Below are 20,270 nucleotides of genomic sequence, written 5' to 3' on the forward strand. Positions count from 1 at the left end.
CATATAGATTGTTCTTCCCTGCTGAGCCACACACAAGAGCAGCATTAAATGAAAATGTGTGTCTTCAAAGGTTTCAAAAGTAATCCTCTGAGTAACGGATGACTAATTCAGGTAGTTGGTACATCAAAACTTCTGCATTGTAGCCGCAGAATGTTTCAGAATTTCATTAATCTCTTCTAAACACTTTGTTTGCCAGTCAGCAAGGCAGCGCTTTGCCAAGGGATTCCCACTCTTTGAACTTGTTCGCATTGTGTCTTGCAATGTTTCTGCCACAAACTTCAAGTTGTACTGGGATTTTATTTCATAGACAAACACAAAGTGATGCATGATGGAAGTGGTTGAAAAAAACACATGGTTTTCTACTTTTTCACAATTAGGTATCTGAAAAGTGTGACATGACATTGGCCCCCTTTACAAAGAAAGTCCTAAACAAAATTCAGTGCCATCAGTGTTAATAGGAAGATAGATGGAGCTAATTCTAGGATGATATCACATGCAGTCAAAGCTACAAGGTAATGGTTTAGATCAGGTCTTTCCAACTCCAGTGAGTTAGAACGTCGTATTTGCTGTTCACTAATGGTTTTACTCGCACTAAAATTGAAATTTCTAAACAAGCAAAAGTTTTGTTTGTGTCACCCAAAATCCCAGTAAAATACATTGAAGTGGGCATGGCGTGGCTCAATGGTAGAGCAGGTGCACCATTTACAGAGGCTACAGCTCTCAATGCAACTGTCCAGGGGACCTGGGCCACTTACTACATGTCTTCATCTTCTCAGGGCTTCAGGTTACTGATCAATAAACCCGGGTAGAGCCACAAAATAATAAATCTTGTGGTTTGTAGTTGTGAAGTAAAAAATTGTAAGGGGTATGAACAGTAACAGTAGTGAAGTGGAAAATGTTATATGAGTTTGCTTTAAGTAGAAGTTGAAAAGTAGGCAGAGCAGCGGAGTCAATAAGATGTGGGCACGCTTTTGCTGTTGACCATAAACTCCTCTGTATACGTCTTGTTGAGTCAAAAAAAGATGTAATGTTTGAAATTTAGGGTGTGGCTGTATTTCAGGGTACAGTACACTGAAAAAGTCCCACAGCTCGAAGGGCAAGAGTACAAAGTCTTGAAAAGACTAATGAGGCTTCCTGAGTGAAAACTTTAGGTCTCTCTGTCACTCTGTGGCAAGATGATTTCTCAAAATAAACCAAGAACAATGAATGAAACAGTCATAATGGACCCTAAACCAACAACCTGAAAATTTTAGATCTCTATGTTCACGTCAGTGCTGAACTTGGAAAACGATTTAATTGCAAACTTGGTCTTTTTAAAATTTTTAAGCACAGCAGCTAAGCAGTAGAAGCAGAAGCTGAGATGAAAAGGAGCTGGTGCTATAGATCAGTGGCAGGAATGCGACCCCCGAGCACCTCACACCCTCCCACTCTGCTTCACTGACCATTGTCTCTTCCCTCTGCTTATTTGTTTCAGTATTTTTCCAGAAATGGTGCATTGTTTGACATGGCCAAACAGCACTGCAGAGTTTTAGTGTCAGTGCGTATATGTGAGAGCTCAGAGCACGTGGATATGTGGTCGCATGCATAGGGGATGTGGGTGTGTGTGAGAAGGTGGTGGGGGAAGTTTTTTGCTGTAGGTATGAAACTCTGTGACGGAGACCAGTTGTCACTTCTGACATGCAGGAAATGAGAAAAGCTGACTCCTCAACAAAATAGAAAGTTGTAGGTAAAATTCTTTTATCCAGCCTCATGAGTTGTTGGCTTTGGTTTTTAAAAGAAACTTGATCCTTCAAGTGAAACTTGTTGAAAAATAAAAACATGTTTTAGTTGCAGATAGAGAAGCTCCGATCTATTTGTTTTTTATAAAGCTTGGACCTACCAATACCAACTCTAGCCAATTCCGATTTCTCGTTAAGAATTATTGCACAGAAACATGTAAGAAGCGCTGTGAAAAATCTTTTCTAGCCTTCCTGCATGAGCAGTTACTCAATATTTTTATAAGGAACACAGACAACTTGTGTAAGAGAGCAGACCCTGTAAAACAGGGCTTTACTATTTTAAAACAAACTCAAAATCCTTACAGAGTTAACATCTTTAAGTCTCTTTACGTTTTTTATAGGCAAACTTGTGATGTGACCCCAGCTGAGGCACTAAAGACAGACCCCAACTTCTCCGTTGACGTGCTGCACAGACTGTTAGAGAGGGTCTGGGAAGAGGAGCAGGTCCCTACAGACTGGAAGGAAGGACACCTAGTCAAGATAGCCAAGAAGGGAGACGTCAGCCGATGCAAGAACTACAGAGGCATCACCCTGCTGTTGATGCCCAGAAAGGTGCTCAATAGAGTCATTCTGGAGAGACTTAAAGGCCCAGTAGATCAGAAACTATGCGACCAGCAGGCAGGCTTCAGGTAGAACCGATCGTGCACCGACCAAATAGCTACACTGAGGATCATTGTAGAGCAGTCCATCAAATGGAATTCTCCACTCTACGTCAACTTTGTGGCCTACAAAGCTGACTTTGACTGTGTAGACAGAGAGACACCCTGAAAGCTGCTAAGGCACCATGTTATCCCACAGAAGACCGTCAACCTCATCAAGAATTTGTACGAGGGATTGAATTGCCAAATGATTCACAAAGGCCAACTCACAAGAAGCTTCGAGATAAAGACGGGTTAGGCAAGGATGCCTTTTATCACCTGTCCAGTGCCTCATCGCAATCGACTGGGTGATGAAGCAGATGACAAGCCAGAAGAGGAACAGCTTCCAGTGGACCCTCTGGACACAGCTGGATGACCTGGATTTCGCAGATGACCTGGTGCTTTTCTCCCACAGCCTCCTGACAGTCTCAGCACAAGTGGGCCTGAGTATGCACAGGAGCAGGACCAATGTCCTGAAAGTCAACACTGACTGTGAAGAGCCAGTCAGACTTGATGGAGAACCCCTGGAAGAAGTGGACATCTTCACCTATCTTGGAAGCATGGTGGACAAGCAGGGAGGGACAGATGCGGACGTCAAAGCCAGAATAGACAGGGCCAGGAAAGCATTCATCCAGCTCAAGAGCATCTGGTACCTAAGAAACAGCTACTCTACTAAGATCTGTCTCTTAAACTCCAATGTCAAGTCAGTTTTGCTGTACAGAGATGTGGAGAGCGAGCAAGACCACCATGAAGAAGATCCAGACCTTTGTCAACTGGTGCCTGCACAGTATCCTGTGAATACACTGGCCAGAGAGTATTCGTAACACGACCTGTGGCAGAGAACGCAGCAGAGGCCTATGGAAGAAGAGATCATGAGGAGACAGTGGGGATGGCTGGGACACACCCTATGAAAGCCAGCATCCAACATCACAAGACAGTCAGTGACAAGGAACCCCTAGAGCAAGAGAAAGAGAAGCAAGCCGAGAAACACCTGGAGATGAGATCTTGATGCTGATATCAAATGTTCAGGCCTGGGCTGGGGACAACTAGTGGTAGCAGCACGGGATAGGAGGCCTTGGAAGACTGTCGTCAATGGCCTGTGCTCCAGGAGGGGCGATGGGCCTAAGTAAAGTAAGTCTGTGGTTATTTATAAACACCTCACACACATCAAAAATAGCTAACCTTGAGTATCTTCCCTTAGTAAGAACTTGCTTAGGTATGGTGCATTGCCAAATCTGAAATGGTTAAATTTTTGAGTTTCTGACCAGCTAGTCATGGGTTTAATTTCCACAATATTTCTGAAATAAACCAATGAAAACTGCTGAAGAAGTTAAATCTTTTGTTTTGTATTGTTAAAATATTGACTTAGCATACATGTTCATCATGTTTTAGTTCATTTATTGAAGAATAGAAAGTAAAAGCTTGCAAATATTTCTTGAGGTCTGCACGACAACATATAAGCACAAAAATATCACTTACATTATGACCCTAACACCTTTTCTAAGTGAGTTGTAAAGTAGTAACTGACCAACAAAATGAAAAGTGAGTTGTCCATAAAAATATGGCTGCACCGTTTTTACATGTTACTTTGGCATGTTAGCCCTTGTAAATATGGGCAGGTCTTATGAAATACACAATTTAAATAAATTAATCACCATACCACTTTAAGAGGAAGTATAACTGTGTGAATTACTCATGATTCGGTAAACCTGGTAAATAAATAAATTAGTTTTCCCAACTGAGCATTTGTGTAGTGAGTGTCAGAAACAAGAAGGGTCAGTTGAAAATGAAATGTTCCAGTTGTCTTATGTACATGATTTAAGCATGCAGACTAATTTCTCCATTATTCCTTCTTGTCCTTGCTAAACATTTGTGATCTAATTGACAGACATGAGTTGTCATGGTTAAAACAACACCTCCCTTAAATTAGATATATTTTGTATATATCTGGAGTTCTTAAATATTTGAACAGTCAGTCATTTTCTACCGCTTATTCCATAGTGGGTCACAGGGAAGCTGGTGCCTATCTCCAGCAGTCTATGGGTGAGAGGCAGGGTACACCCTGGACAGCTTGCCAGTCCATCGCAGGGCAACACACGAACAACCATGCACACACCTAAGGGCAATTTAGAGTGACCAATTAACCTAACAGGCATGTCTTTGGACTGTGGGAGGAAGCCACAGTACCCAGTGAGAACCCACGCATGCATGGAGAGAACATGCAAACTCCATGCAGAAAGACCCCTGGCCAGGATTTGAACCCAGAACCTTCTTGCTGCAAGGCAACAGTGCTACCAACTGCACCACCATGCAGCCCAATATCTGAACAACTTTTGCAATTTATCTTTAATAAATAAGTGCACATAAATGACAATGTTTTACTAATTAAACAGAAGATACCAATGAACATATTTTATCTAGCTTAGGAAAAGGTTAGGATATGCTATAACTTCAGTAGGACCATTCTTGGAGGTGTCTAACATCAGTTTGAAGAAAGTTTGCTCCACTCCTCACTTTCAGCTAGGAGATGTTTGGGGGGGTTTCATGGGCCCTGCATCTCAAGAAGATCAACAAACATCTGGGCTTTGAGTTGTCCCAGGAATTCCCATTTTTAAATTCTCAACCAGTCCTTGGTGGATTTACTGGGATGTTTTGGGTCATTGTCATTTCATGGTCCACAGATGGTGTCATTATCATATCATTTTCCTCAAGCACCCTTTAATAGACGGTAGAATTCACGCTGAATTCTGTGATGGTGAGCTTGCCTGGTTCTGTTGAAGCAAAACATGCTCAAATCATGACACTTCCACCTCCACAGCTGGCATGAGGTTATTTACCCTGGATTGTGGGATTTAGTTTATGCCAAACTTTTCCACACTATTGGTATGGTAAATGGACTGAACTTATATAGCGCTTTTCCAGTCATACAGACCGCTCAAAGCGCTTTACACTAGAGCCACATTCACCCAATCGCACTCACTAACACATTCATAAACTGATGCGCAGATCGGTAGGCAACTTGAGGTTAAGTGCCTTGCCCAGGGGCACATTGACATATGGCAGGAGGAAGCTGGAATTGAACCCACAACCTTCTGATTGCAAGGCAACTACTCTTCCTACTGAGCCACAGTCGCCTGAAAATAGCTTTGCAAGACACTGTATTTCCAGTCCCTTTACTTTCTTAACTGGCCCATTTATCATTTAAACTTACATCAAAATCAAAGGCTAATAAAATGAAAGATTTTATTGATTTACGTGCAGGGTATCATGTCTACTATGTGCAACCAAAAGCTTTGAATTCCAGTTCTTAATTAAGAATTATTGAAACTCTCTCTCGGAGTTTTCACACAGTCAAAAATTGATGCTGGAAGTTTCAACATAAGTGCAATTTTCCACAGCAAGGATGAACGTTTATCTGCACATACACGGTTGATTTAAATTATAATTTAACGCTTGACAGAACACGGGAAATAATGTTTTTAACTCTTTTAATATGTCCTGTGATTTGCTGTCAAATTAACATCCGTGTGCCAGACCCCCTCTGTCAGAGCTTTGGTATAGACATGATAAAGAGGAAGTTTCATGTCAAGGCTCTTGTGAGAGGTTCTGTAATAATCAGACCTGAATGAGCATTGAGGGGACAGGTGCTGCTTTGCAAGTGAGAACACCAACTGAAGCTTGTTGGTATTTTCAGAGTTCTGCTCCAGAAGCGGTGTTGCTACAAACTGGCTGAGGGAAGCTTAGAGCGCTGCATATTAGGGATTAAACCTAAATTCACAGGTGCTACGGTTTCTTTATACCACAAACTTCACAAAAGAGGAACCTTTTGGTTGACTGGTGATAAAAAGACATTTGATCTTCGAAGGTTTGTTCATGTGAAACCACAATTAAACCACAACAAGGAGAAAGAGGAGAAAGAGGAGGAGGTAAGTCCGGATTGGGTAGAAAAGAATTAAAGGATACAAGGGTTTCATGAAGCATTTGAAAAATGGAATGGAAAAACAGGCTGCAGAGGGCAGATTACCTCACCACCTAAGACAACTCTATGACTCACTGACCTTTAGATAGTCACTAAACAGCAAACGGAGAACAGAAAGTGACTTTTTGAACTGTAACACAAAATCCTTGCAAAGGAATGTAATGAGAAAATAAAACGTTCATAAGTGGCACATAAATAATGTGGCTTGTTTTGTTTTGAAGTAAAACATTTATCAAGGAAAATTAACACAGTGATACTTTTGTAAAACAAAACTTCCCTCTCATGTTTTATTTGCAAGGAGTTTAAAGTTCTCCTCAAAGAACATCTTAATATTTCGGTTGTTATTACCCAATAAAAATCTGGATGGGGTAGAAGTGTTTTCGACTGCACTCGGATCAGAAAGAGCACTTTTAGGTTCTAAGCAGAATGCTGAGCCGATGGAACCCCCCAGCTAACCGCTTCCACAGTGATGCAGACGGAAAACATCTCTGGTTTAAGTTCCCGTCAGGATACCCACAAGACCAAAGAGAAGATCAGGAAGCTTTCCAAGATGGGAAAAGCAAGAAGTGAAATAATAAATCCAGATTAACATTACTTTGTTGGGGTATTTAAAGCTCCTAACTGGTGAGAAAAAACTGGGATAACATCTAACACCCATCAGATGTTTGGGTTTTCAGTCCTCAGGTTGGCTGGAGGTGTCACGCAAATTCTCCAGCTTTACTTATAAAGTCAGTCCTAGAAAGCTTTACTATCCACAGGATGAAAGATCCTGCTACAAATGGACCTCGCAGAACATCTTGGAGTGATTCAGAGAAAGCCAAAACGCATAGCTGAAGTGGTGAACCTTCTCTGAGAGGAGCAGACAATCTAAATGCAGCAACTGCTGTAAAAATGCAAGGTTATTGTGATGTTGGATAGTGAGAAATGAGATGCATTTTTACAGCTTTTATATCACATATAAATCATATGATTCATCTGACAAGCAAACCTTTTAGAGGGTAAATTATGTAAAAAGTACAAAAGCAGCCTGGATAATCTGTCAAAGCACCACTAGATTTTTGTTAATGTTGGAGAAAGGTTTAAATTTGGTTTCATCAGACCACGTTCTCCCACAAGGATTTAGATGTAGGAGAGACCTGAATGTATTCTTTAAAACAGATTTTCAACCCTAGTTCTTAGTGTGTGTACAGTCATTAAATAAATTAGAAGATTATTGAAAAGTTCATTTATTTCAGTAACACAATTCACTAAGTGAAACACATTTTGTAGACAGATTACACACAGCCTGTTTTAAAGCCTTTAGTCCGGTTAAGATTTTCTACTCACAGCTAAAACAAGACATTTAAGATTTGAATATTAGATCAAATCAATAAAAAACATTATAACATAAAAATATGTTTAATACCTGCTTAAAGGTTGTTATTTTCAAAATGTACTTTTAATCTGACAATGAGACTCATTTGAATGCATATTCTGATATATTGAAAATGACTGTATAAAAGTTATATTCACTCAACCAAGAAGTTAGGTTCTGGTAGGAAAGGAGACGAGCACCTTGTAATAGATACAATGTAAAAATGATGCAAATTCTGAAAAAAAATAATGTTTTACATTTTATTAGAATGTAACTTTTACAGATTATTCATACCCTTCTCAAAAATCAGTGGAAAGGTCTTGGGGATTACAGTCACCATGCCCTTTTTATTGCTTTTTGCAGGTTTCCACTGATCAGATTCCAGTCAGACCTCCAACTCAGCCAATAAAAACAATGTAACTAAGGATTGTTTGCATCTTTCTGTCTGATCCTTTGTGATTTCTTTGGCTAAAGTTAATTTATTTGTAAACATAATGACCGTAATGGTTGGACAACTGAGCTTTAATTTACAAAATCCCTGCGCTGTATTACGTGTCACCTTTGTTGTACATCCTGTTCTATCTTTGGTGAATAAAAAAAAAAAAAAAAGTATTGTCTACAAAAGCGTTTACTCAATGTTAGTTTAAAAATTGATTTCGACAAATAATCCTTAGATGCAAAACATGTAGAAATACTGCATTAATCTAACAAACCACCAAGAGAAATAATGCATTTAAAAAATTTTTTTTATTCATGATTTATTCTTCAAGCACACTGTCCTGGTGTACATCTATATTTTCCACTCAAAAGGAAAACTCAAGTGAGGTAAAAGTGCTGAAAAATGAAATAGTACCATCGTAACCATCAGTCATCGTCACAATAACAAAGCTGACAGAAATGCTTGCTTGCAGGTGGATTTACTATTTCAAAAAAAAAAGGAAAAGTGCGACAAATTTCATATTTTTCCCCACTTTTTAAACTTTTATCACCACACCCATCCCTTTATACACACACGCTGATGTGCGCACACACACATTTCCACACAGTTAGGTAAACACATATCTGCTGGAAAAATAATTCACAACTCTTTATAAAGAAACTGTAGGAGAGCTTCTATAACCCCCCCAATCACATTCACAGTGGAGACTTGCACTCCAGATAAGCATAATCACTTGATAGCTACATTGCGGAGCACCGTACGCACCCCCCTCGAAAAATGATACATCTACAGGTGTCGAATGATGAAACACTCTGTACTAATAGACAATGTCCCAAACAAAGAGAGGGGATTGACACTGATGTGACAAGTTTGCAGCAGAAAGGTGGGGGCCAAAAAAAATTGAAACAAAAGCTAAACCTCCTTCTCTTTAATTCTCCTGACATTGTCCTTTACAAAGCGTTCATACATCCATACATATCACCAGCCCCAATTAAGGAAGTGGTGCAGCCTGGGCCCTGCAGCACGTAACTCCTCTGTGGGAACACTGACAGTAAACACATGAAAGCAGGCTGGGTACGAAAACAAAAGCACAAGGTTGACATGCCAGGCCAAGATCATTCTCAACTCAAAAATGCAAGATTAGATTTAATGCATTTTCTTTGACCTCGCTAGAAAACTACTGGTAACGAGCGACGCCAACAAAAGCCCGGCACTCAACAGCAAGCAGGAGTTACACCGCCGCCTCAGAACGTGGCCGTGACACAAACTGTTATTCACTGAACATACGAAAACAGAGGAGAGATTTCAGGCTGATTGATTTCAGACAGATTGTACTCCAAGTAAAAATTTGTTTCCTGGCCTTTGAGCCAAAAGAAATTAAGTCTGAGGGACTGGGTTTTACTGATTAAAGCACAGACAGACTATCCTGCAGTGTCTCACTGCTTCACCAAAAAAAGGACTGCCAGAGATGGGAGGGGGGGGGGCTGTTAAACCTATGGATGACAAAAAAGGGGCAAGAAAAAAAAAATTTGTATATATATATATAGTTCGCGATTTTATTCCAGAGACCGTTCTAAATTCTAAACTCCCTCTGCAGCGGACCACATTAGCCAATACTTATTCCTCTCAGGTGGTTGGTCTCCACACACTACAACCTTACGGCGCCTTGACACACTACGGGTATTACTTTGTTTTGGATGATGGCTAAGCGTTCAGAAAAACAAAAACAAGGCTAAAGAGCTCAGGAGGCACTATGATGGGAGACCAACAGTTAAACTGAGCTTTAAAATATGTAACATTCCCCCTGCAAACCAAACAAACTAGATTTCATCAAGCATCCGAGGCTAAAGCCAACCTGGCTGGCAGCGGAAATACAGAACAGACACGGACAGTAAAATAAAATGGGTGAAATGCCTGGCAGGAATGACTATACAGGTAGGTTTGGGACTGAAAATGAAGAATTAAAGAAAAATCGAAGCCAAAATTATTGTCGCTCCCAAACTGGACAAAAATGTATGTATTTACCAATCAATAATAGCAATGAGTCCTCTCATAAAGTTTCAACAGGTTTTTAAGAAACAAAATAGACTCTTCCCTCCTGATCAACATTAAAACCCCTTTAAAAATATTTAGCTCTCCAAAAAGAAAAGTGACAGGCACTTCATTGCTTCTGTTGCTGGTTGTAAAGCTCCCTTTGGTCCAGAGCTGACAGCAGAGGAGGAAAAAACAAAACAAAAAAGAAAAAACAAGTTCTGAATACAGCACAGTCTCATCTCCATGCGGCCTGTAGGGGCGAGCCCAGTCTTACCAGTTCGGTGCTGTGAGGCAGCCTGATAAGGTTATCTGCTTCTACCACAGGCTGCAGAGAAAAGCCGCAGCAGGAATTATACTTCCAAGAAACCATAGGGAGTGGCCATTTACACAAGTGTAACAATTATCTCCTCTGTGGTGGTGGCGCTGTGATATCAGGAGCACAGAGAGGAGAGATGACAGGCTAAAGTAGTCACTGCCTCGGCCATCTGTTACAAGTGTCATTAGCAGCTAATAATAGGCTTTGCTGGAAATAGAAATTTCAAGGTTTACAGGTGGTGGGAGGGCCTCCTGTAGCTTTCACATTAATCAGTTTTCAAGTCTGAAAGGGGAGACGTCTCGTCTATCCTCCCATGACCACAAAAGGGGTTCAATCGTTGCGTGGTGCTCACAGGCACCTGATCAAGGACAGGAAGTGACTCAGCTCTGACACATGTAAGGTGGCCCGGTCTGTACATTCTCTAGGAGAGAGGATAATAAAAGACAGCCTGGAACTCAAGAGTCAACAAGTGAGCTGCGTCAGAGGAGGATCCCGTTTCAGGGCCGATCAAGCCTACAATGGCTGTGAGGGACAACCCTGCAGGCCCCTCCATGTGGTTGAACCTTTTAAGGGAAGAGCGACCAGTCAGCCTGTCACTCCAGGACTCCCTGCCAGGCACATTCCCACTACAGGCTTGCATCCACCCTGTCCTGTCAGTCAGCCTCCCACAGTAACCACAGCGCTGGGACGTCTGGAGGTCAACTTCTTCTGAAAGCAACTTAAAACAGAGGGAAAGAAACAATGAAAAACAGAGTCTGGCAGGAGATTTCTACTCAAAGCCAGACTCGACTGGGAAAATTGGACCCCGGAGTGGGGGGTCAGGGGTGTGGGTGGAGGAGAGGGGAACTTGCACCCTGAAGTTCACAGTGGAAACTTTTAAAAGTAATAAAGTCTTGCATTGTTTACAAACATCAGGCACTGCTGGCATGTATGACGTTGGCACATTGTCAAAGATGATTTCATTTCTAAGTGGATGAAACAAAACCGATGTGCTAATTTCTGATCTGACAGATCGTCCTCACTTTCCATTCTTCCATGAAATACAACCAATGATCCAAGCTCCTCTTTTAGCAAGTACACACTGAATCTTCCCCAGTACAAGATGTTTTCCCCAGGTTTTGCAATTTTTTTCAGCTTTTAACTTTTTTTTTTTTTTTTTTAAACAACAAAGAACCCAAACTGAAGGCTACAGCATTTCATTTTCTCTTTTCTTCTAATAATTCATACTCAAAACTCTGGAGGGGTAAACCTGATACCTGAAGGGTAAGGCACAAACATCTCCATTAAGATTAAAGGCATATACCAAAAAAGAAAAGTAAAAAAAAAAAAGAACACTTAAAAACGTTAATACCTCTGCAGTAAAGGAATGAGAAATCAAAAAAGAAAAAAAAAAACCCACAAAAGAAAAAGCAAAAAATCTGTCCACTGAAATGTGCCTTAAGAGAAACATAGCATTTATTGCCACTGTTATTTTTGCTGACATTTTTCTCCCCTTTTAAATTTTTTTTTTAAATATTTTTTAATTGATGTCAAATCGATTCCTTTCCTTCTCTCTTTTCAAAGCAGCAGCCGCAGCCCAGTCTCCTGTCATCCGCTGACCAGTTTGTTTCAGTTACATGGCAGCCATGTTGGAATGTTCTGGTTCGCCACGTAGTAGTTGCTGAAGTTGTGGTCTCTGATGTACGGTGCCGGCTGGTAGTAGCAGGTGACGCAGGATGCGTCTGGGATGGCGCTCTGCTCCGCCAGCACTCTGAAGGCCATCAGTGAGAGGAGATGGAGGGTCTGCCGCCGCTCGTGGCCCATGAGGCACACAGTGCTCTCGTTGACAACCTTCCGTAGAATCTGGAGGTAGTCATACTTGCTCTTCTCCTCGCCAATGAAGTGGCTCATCAGGTAAGCTTCCACCTTGCGTTGCTGCTCTCCGATGTCAGGAAAGTCTATGAAGAAGCGGGAGCACATGTACCTCTCCAGGGCCTTGAACTCCTCCTGATTGGCCGGCCGAAAGTCCCGCACCAGGAGATTGCAATACTTCAATAGGCCACCGCCGCGGATCTCTTCGGGTCTCTTGGTGGCGATGAGCTTGCTACGCAGGTGGGTGAGTGCAGTGTTGAAGTCTCCGTACACGCTCTCCCCTCTGACAGCAGGGTGAAAGGCCTCGGACATGGGCGGTTGCGTCTGCTCATAGTGGGAAAGGATGGAGTCCAGCACAATCTGAAAGGAGTCCACACTGAACTCAAACTGTCGGCGGATGGAGTCAACAAACTTCAGCTCCACGTTGCGGCCATTATTGTTGGACAGGGAGATGAGGCTCCAGCGGTCCTGCTCCGTGTTGACCTTGACCAGCTTTTGGACATAAGCTTCCTTCAGAGTCATGGGTGTGATTTTCTCCTTGTTCACACCCTCGGGCAGAAAGTCCAGGAGGATTCCCAGCACAACATCCTTGACCAGCCTGAACTCCGCCTCGGTGGGCAGGTCCACCCTGAAGATGAAATCCAGATCTTTGTAGCTCCAGCCGATATCCTGCACCAGCACATGGCTGGCAGTGGAGCCATTGAGCCGGATGTCCTTCACTCGGATACCGCTCAGCTCTAGGTGGGAGCGCACCCGCGCCACTATGTCTTTCAGCTGTACCTCTAAGGTGGGGAAGTTCCCTCGCCCATGAACGGGCACAACCTCTGTGAGAACGTCATTTAGCCGGCACACCTGCTCCCAGGTAAGGTCACTGACGGAGTTACAGCTGGATTCTTCCTTGTTATCCATCCTCACACAAGCTTCAAATTAACTGAGATAAAGAAGCAAAGAAATTGTCAGTAGAGGTTTAAAGATGTCATACAAAGCAAGCAAAATATACAATTTACACCTAGTAAACACATGGGGCAATTTACAAGCAGGATTCAACTCCTCCAATTAAGAATCATATCCTCCAAAAGGGGGATAAATAAATAAATAAATCAGACTGGGGATGAAAAAGAAAACATCCAGATTACCTGCTTCCACAACCCAAGTGTATTAAAAGTAAGTGTGGAACAATCTTGTATTCAGTCACCCCCAAAGTGGACTTAACCAACTTTACCTGCCATTGCTCTGACCTCCCATATTTGCCATAAATTGACCCATCCTATCAATCAATGTGCCTGAATCAGCTGATCTAAAGTAAACTGATTAATTCAATTTTAGTTTTTATTCCTTCAGTGTCTTAACTACATGCCAGGTGCCAGTAAAAAAAAAAAAAAAAATTAGCAGAAAGCTTACATGCAACATGTACATTTACAGCCCACTATAATTTGCATTTAGTGGCTTCTAGTATCTTAACAACCAGCTATTAGTTTATGCAGAGATGTCAATTTTAAAACAGTGTCTCTACTTTGCTTTGTTGTCAGTAAGAATTATAGAGATGGACTGATTAATCTATTCCCAGTCTTGCTTTTCTTTCAGGCCTGACCTGCTGATTCATATTTTACTTTATTCTGAAAGAATACTAACCCATAAAGTGGAATATGTGCATCAAAATTGGTTGTTGTGTTCATAGAAAAAAAAAATGAGTTCTTTAATTTTAATGCACTTAAATAGGGAGAAAATTGCCAGAATAATTGTTGCATCTCTAGCAAACTTGTAAGGAAACTTCCTGCTACTCAAAACCTTGAAACAGTGAAAATGTAAAGATGTTTTGAATTATAGGAAAGGATTCAGATCAAGCATTTCATCATTTAGCCTTCTATCATATCTGTTATCTTTCCAATTATATACATTAATATAAAATAATCTGTTCTGGCATATTCAAACATTCACATTAAAATTCCCATTATATTAATTATTGGACCATTTTTGATGGCTAGAGAGGAACAGATCAGCTGTAAATGCAGTGTGGTAGGAACATGTCCCTTTTTGTAATGTTGATTTCTGGATGTAGTACATTGTGTAGGTCTGTTCTTTTTGGATGTGAAGGGTTTGTTTTAGTGTCAGCTTGGGCCCACATCAGATTGATACCATCCGAGTAGAAAGTTTATTGTTTGGTTCATCTGTACTGCTGCTCCGGGTATGGTTCGTTGTTATATCGACGGATGGTTTACATTACTTTAAAACACAAGACGTCTGGAAGATGACACGGAGTTTTACTGAAGTATATGGCTGCATTGCACAACCCTGTTTTCATCGTTAGTCAAAAACCTTGAAAACAGACAGACTTAAAAAAAAAAAACGAACGCCTCTAATACCTTCAGAGTTTTAAAGCACGGAACCGCGGTTAGGTCAGTCAGCACGAGCAGAGTAGAAACTGGCCACGAGACGAGTAGCTCGAGCTCAGTGACACACAGCACAGAGCCCGCGAGCCTTCTAGAACAGTTCACAGCGCGAGCCTGGCTTTCCACTGAGAGACAAACACGAGCTCCCATCAAACCAGCTAAATAACCGTGGCGGACACCATTTAACTACTGCGGCTCGACTTAACTCTGCACGTTCAGCAAAGACGTTCACAGATAATGTTTCATACGTGGCAATTTAACAATGACAACGTGTTTTTAATAAATGCTTGCGCAGTACTCACGCTAAATGTCTATCAAATCAGACGCTTAGCTTTGAAGTTAGCATTAATGTCACGTTTGCTGATAAACTCTGACAAAACTTCATCCATATGTCGACGAGTCTCAAGCTGTTAAGCAAGCTCAAGGGGTTTGGAGCAAACTATAAATATTTAAACGGTGTCACATTTTAGAGTCACAGATACGGTCAGGAAAATGTTTAATTTCACGACACAAACAGCACTTGTCTGAATACGGTGAGCACATAGTTTCTCCTGAATAAATACTCAAAAAGAAAATGCCTACATACGTTACCAAGAGAGTGTTCACTGGAAGCATTCAATGTCCGATAAAGATGTTGACTTTGTGCAAACGCCTCCACATAATCCACTATCTGACAGAGGCACACGGTGAGCTTGTTCGTCAGCGTTTGAACCACAACCTCTGCACAAGACACGCCTATTTTATAAAGCCGAAGTACTACCCGTTGAAATAAATGCGCCGTCGTACGACGCAGTCCCCTTTTCAATGTGGGAGCAATTTAGTAACCCCAAATAAAGTTACGAACTTCACAACAGTTATAATTAGTAGAATTAATATATTTACCCAATAATCCAAACACTTATCTTCGACAAATCAGTTCGGATGCTTGAGTTTCTGAGTTCCATCGTACCAATGCGCCAAACAAAGCGTTTGATTGGTCAAAGATGTTTTTGCGTTGCTAAGTTACCAGAAGCGTCTGCAGGCAGCCGTCGTTGGTGACGAGCATCGTCACGTGGTGCAAGTTCTACTGCGTTCTGTTTGGCCTGCAGTTGGTAGACACACAAACATGTATAAGTTGTTGTGACCTACTCTAATCTTAATATATCTAAATTTGTTTTATATTAACTTCATTTATCATATTTTTCATGACATTCCTTAGTTCTGCTGCTTTTTGTTGCTATAACTTGTTTAATTTTTTTTGCATGTTCTTCGCTCATTATCTGGCTGCTCTAGTGTATGTTGTCTGATTGTTTGCCCCATTCTGTGGCCAAATCATTGTACTGCTTTCATTTAGTAAATGAACATAATGTAGCTATTTTTTTCTTCCTGATCATTGGAAATTTGCTTCTAAAAGTAAATATGCTTCCAATATTCAGCAAAAAATTTTAACTTTATTGAAGGCTTTATTTCACACATGCACATCCAGTACTTGTGCCCATCCATATATCTAATGTATATATATATATATATATATATATATATATATGTGTGTGTGTGTGTGTGTGTGTGTGTGTGTGTGTGTGTGTGTGTGTGTGTGTTAATTGTTACTCTCATCGGTGCCCCCCTCGAGATCTCTCTCAGCAAAGTCCAAACTCAAACAAATTAAAATGTATCAATATTTTACTTAACTGAAGGCTGTCCGTATAAGGCAAAAATTAGAATCACTTGACAATGTAGAATATATATATATTTTTATTTTTATTTTTTTTCAATTGTTAAAGAACTGCCATGTATGAAACAAAGATAAACCATTTTCTGATGCATAACTTTTTTTCAGTTTCCATGTTTTCTTTTGAACAGATAAGTTATTGTTCTCTGCATTGTGGTCAAGTTTTGATTTCATTTGAATTAAAAATTTGACAGTTCGGTTGTTTTCGAGGTTTTTATTTAAAAGTCTGTAGATGGTAAGTGATTTATTGTTCGTCCTGTCCTAATGCAAGCACAGGATTTTTATGTCTGTGCACCACCTGTGTAAAATCTCCCAGTCCATTAAATCAAACGCACCGATCTCCTTGGCAACCATTCTGTTTTGGAGGTAAGTGCGCATGCGCTCTCGTGTAGTGTATGTGAAATCTCTGGTCATAATCAGTGTCTTCGAGCTGTACTGTGTTGTTGTAATTCATCAAAATAACATGAAACACAACTAGTTTCGCTCCCTTTGCTTTTAACTGGGGTATTTAGCAGCGAGCAGACAGACATTAAACGTAGCGATGCTCGTTTTAAAGGCTGGCCGTTCATAAAAGCCTCGAGCTCCGAGGGGAGAGAAGCAAAGCAAGAACATTGAGGCTCCAGCATAGCAGAATACTTCAGAAACGATTTGGAATGAGGGGAAGAAAGCTATATTTATAAACAGATTAAGTCGTGTTTTAGACTGCCTATTGGTAGCGGATCTTCTTTGTGTGCTAGTGAGTTTTTGCAGCCGTAACTGGTTCTGGATGACGGCTTCATAGCAGACAGCAGTTCTTCCCTCTTCCCGGTACTGAATCCTTTAGTCGTACACAGTACAGGACTGTACCAGCTCACTTTCACCCCTGCATATACCAGGAATTTAGTTTTGCTTAACTTCTATGTTCATTTCCTACTAAACTGCATTTCAGAATGTATCCTCCAGTGTAGCTGAAGTAAAGGTTTCCACAGAGTAGGGTATACTGTACATGTACATTTCTCATGACAAATGCTTACATTTCCCACACTTTCTGTCACGGCGTCATCGGACGAGGAGGAAAAGCTAATTTGCCTTGTAGCTTCGGAAAAACAAAGGAAGGTGTTAGATAAGGCCATTAAACCAGACTAGGGACAAAAAAGGGGAAAACAATACGATGGTGAAGGACATGAAGACGATGGAGAGTGAGAAACACTGTAAATACTTCTAAATAGATAGTAGCAACTTTGATAAGCTAGTTGGGTGCCAAGCCCCATTTCTTCTCCACCTAGGCACCCACCATACACCTGTCAGTGCAAAGCAGAGAGTGGACGTCCTCGCGACTGGGTGCTCGAAGCAGTGTGTTGCTGCAAGCTATCACCTGGGCATATCAACTGTGTCACAAATAATGTTGGAGGTGAGTCTTATTTTAAATTCATTCATATTTTTGCCCTGATTTTTATTAATGCCAACAGTGTGGAATGCAGTGGTGGGGGAGCTAATTTAAAACGCTGCTTTGCCAGCCTTCTGTCTAATTAAAATTGAAAAGTAATGTTTGTTAAATGCTCTGTGTCACATGTAAAACAGTTGAATGTGAGGACTTTTTCCCGCCGAGCAGTTAATTGTGTGACATTGAGTACCCAGTTGTAAAAACTGAACTTGGTGCAGATGTGTCTAGTGGATGTCCTCAGAAAACAAAATATGTCACCATCACTTTTCTTTCCTAAAGAAAGTACTCCTGGATCAGTGCTTCTGTGTTCTTTTTGTGTCTCTGCTCTGTTCTCTCAAACCCCCAGTCGGTCATGGCAGATGGCCGCTCACTCTGAGCCTGGTTCTGCTGGAGGTTTCTTCCTGTTAAAAGGAAGTTTTTCCTCTCCACTGTCGCTACATGCATGCTCAGTATGAGGGATTGCTGCAAAGTCAACGCAAGCTACTGTCCACTGTCTCTACATAATCATCCAGGATGAGTGAATGCTGCAAGTCACTGACTCGATGCAATCTGCTGGGTTACTTTAGACAGAAAAACTTTCAACCAATTTGAATAATAAACTGAATCTGACTGCACTGTTTGATAGTTAGGATTAATTGGAATGTACAGGGGTTGGACAATGAAACTGAAAAACCTGGTTTTAGACCACAATAATTTATTAGTATGGTGTAGGGCCTCCTTTTGCGGCCAATACAGCGTCAATTCGTCTTGGGAATGACATAAACTGGTCCTTCTCAAAATATTAGCATATTGTCAGTCAGTCAGTCATTTTCTACCGCTTATTCCATAGTGGGTCGCGGGGGAGCTGGTGCCTATCTCCAGCGATCTATGGGCGAGAGGCAGGGTACACCCTGGACAGATCGCCAGTCCATCGCAGGGCAACACACAAACAACCAAGCACACACTCATTCATACACCTAAGGTCAATTTAGAGTGACCAATTAACCTAACAGGCATGTCTTTGGACTGTGGGAGGAAGCCAGAGTACCCGGTGAGAACCCACGCATGCACGGGGAGAACATGCAAACTCCATGCAGAAAGACCCCAGGCCGGGAATTGAACCCAGGACCTTCTTGCTGCACACACTAACTGAAAATATTTCAGGTCTTTTATTGTCTTAATACGGATGATTTTGGTATACAGCTCATGAAAACCCAAAATTCCTATCTCACAAAATTAGCATATCATTAAAAGAGTCTCTAAACGAGCTATGAACCTAATCATCTGAATCAACGAGTTAACTCTAAACACCTGCAAAAGATTCCTGGGGCCTTTAAAACTCCCAGCCTGGTTCATCACTCAAAACCCCAATCATGGGTAAGACTGCCGACCTGACTGCTGTCCAGAAGGCCACTATTGACACCCTCAAGCAAGAGGGTAAGACACAGAAAGAAAGTTCTGAACGAATAGGCTGTTCCCAGAGTGCTGTATCAAGGCACCTCAGTGGGAAGTCTGTGGGAAGGAAAAAGTGTGGCAGAAAACGCTGCACAACGAGAAGAGGTGACCGGACCCTGAGGAAGATTGTGGAGAAGGGCCGATTCCAGACCTTGGGGGACCTGCGGAAGCAGTGGACTGAGTGTGGAGTAGAAACATCCAGAGCCACCGTGCACAGGTGTGTGCAGGAAATGGGCTACAGGTGCCGCATTCCCCAGGTCAAGCCACTTTTGAACCAGAAACAGCGGCAGAAGCGCCTGACCTGGGCTACAGAGAAGCAGCACTGGACTGTTGCTCAGTGGTCCAAAGTACTTTTTTCGGATGAAAGCAAATTCTTCATGTCATTCAGAAATCAAGGTGCCAGAGTCTGGAGGAAGACTGGGGAGAAGGAAATGCCAAAATGCCAGAAGTCCAGTGTCAAGTACCCACAGTCAGTGATGGTCCGGCGTGCCGTGTCAGCTGCTGGTGTTGGTCCACTGTGTTTTATCAAGGGCAGGGTCAATGCAGCTAGCTATCAGGAGGTTTTGGAGCACTTCATGCTTCCATCTGCTGAAAAGCTTTATGGAGATGAAGATTTCATTTTTCAGCACGACCTGGCACCTGCTCACAGTGCCAAAACCACTGGTAAATGGTTTACTGACCATGGTATCACTGTGCTCAATTGGCCTGCCAACTCTCCTGACCTGAACCCCATAGAGAATCTGTGGGATATTGTGAAGAGAACGTTGAGAGACTCAAGACCCGACACTCTGGATGAGCGAAAGGCCGCTATCGAAGCATCCTGGGCCTCCATAAGACCTCAGCAGTGCCACAGGCTGATTGCCTCCATGCCACGCCGCATTGAAGCAGTCATTTCTGCCAAAGGATTCCCGACCAAGTATTGAGTG

At 41.7% G+C, this 20,270-nt stretch overlaps 1 protein-coding gene, 1 long non-coding RNA gene and 1 pseudogene across 4 annotated transcripts in view; 2 read left to right on the top strand and 1 right to left on the bottom strand.

Moving 5' to 3' along the window:
• The first annotated feature begins 668 nt into the window (after positions 1 to 668).
• On the top strand, positions 669 to 3,546 carry LOC124871408 (annotated as a pseudogene).
• Positions 3,547 to 8,477: 4,931 nt separating this feature from the next.
• On the bottom strand, positions 8,478 to 15,813 carry tent5c (terminal nucleotidyltransferase 5C). 3 transcript variants are annotated; one of them, XM_047370765.1, is made up of 2 exons: positions 15,662 to 15,813; positions 8,478 to 13,320 (listed from the first exon to the last, which is right to left on the bottom strand). In XM_047370765.1, the coding sequence occupies exon 2, from the start codon at positions 13,296 to 13,298 to the stop codon at positions 12,147 to 12,149; it is 1,152 nt and encodes a 383-aa protein (XP_047226721.1). In that variant the 5' UTR covers positions 13,299 to 13,320; positions 15,662 to 15,813; the 3' UTR covers positions 8,478 to 12,146. The 3 variants fall into 3 exon arrangements, with proteins under 3 accessions (XP_047226721.1, XP_047226723.1, XP_047226722.1); XM_047370767.1 differs by lacking the exon at positions 15,662 to 15,813 and adding an exon at positions 15,371 to 15,626; XM_047370766.1 differs by lacking the exon at positions 15,662 to 15,813 and adding an exon at positions 15,366 to 15,626.
• Positions 15,814 to 17,324: 1,511 nt separating this feature from the next.
• The window catches only part of LOC124871774, a 42,258-nt gene continuing 39,312 nt past the window's right edge, over positions 17,325 to 20,270 (top strand). The window contains exon 1 of the long non-coding RNA XR_007039113.1: positions 17,325 to 17,877. This is a non-coding gene — a long non-coding RNA (uncharacterized LOC124871774). The remainder of the gene's footprint in view (positions 17,878 to 20,270) is intronic.

Source organism: Girardinichthys multiradiatus, chromosome 7, assembly GCF_021462225.1.
Source record: "Girardinichthys multiradiatus isolate DD_20200921_A chromosome 7, DD_fGirMul_XY1, whole genome shotgun sequence".
In the NCBI taxonomy this organism is placed as follows: Eukaryota; Metazoa; Chordata; class Actinopteri; order Cyprinodontiformes; family Goodeidae; genus Girardinichthys; species Girardinichthys multiradiatus.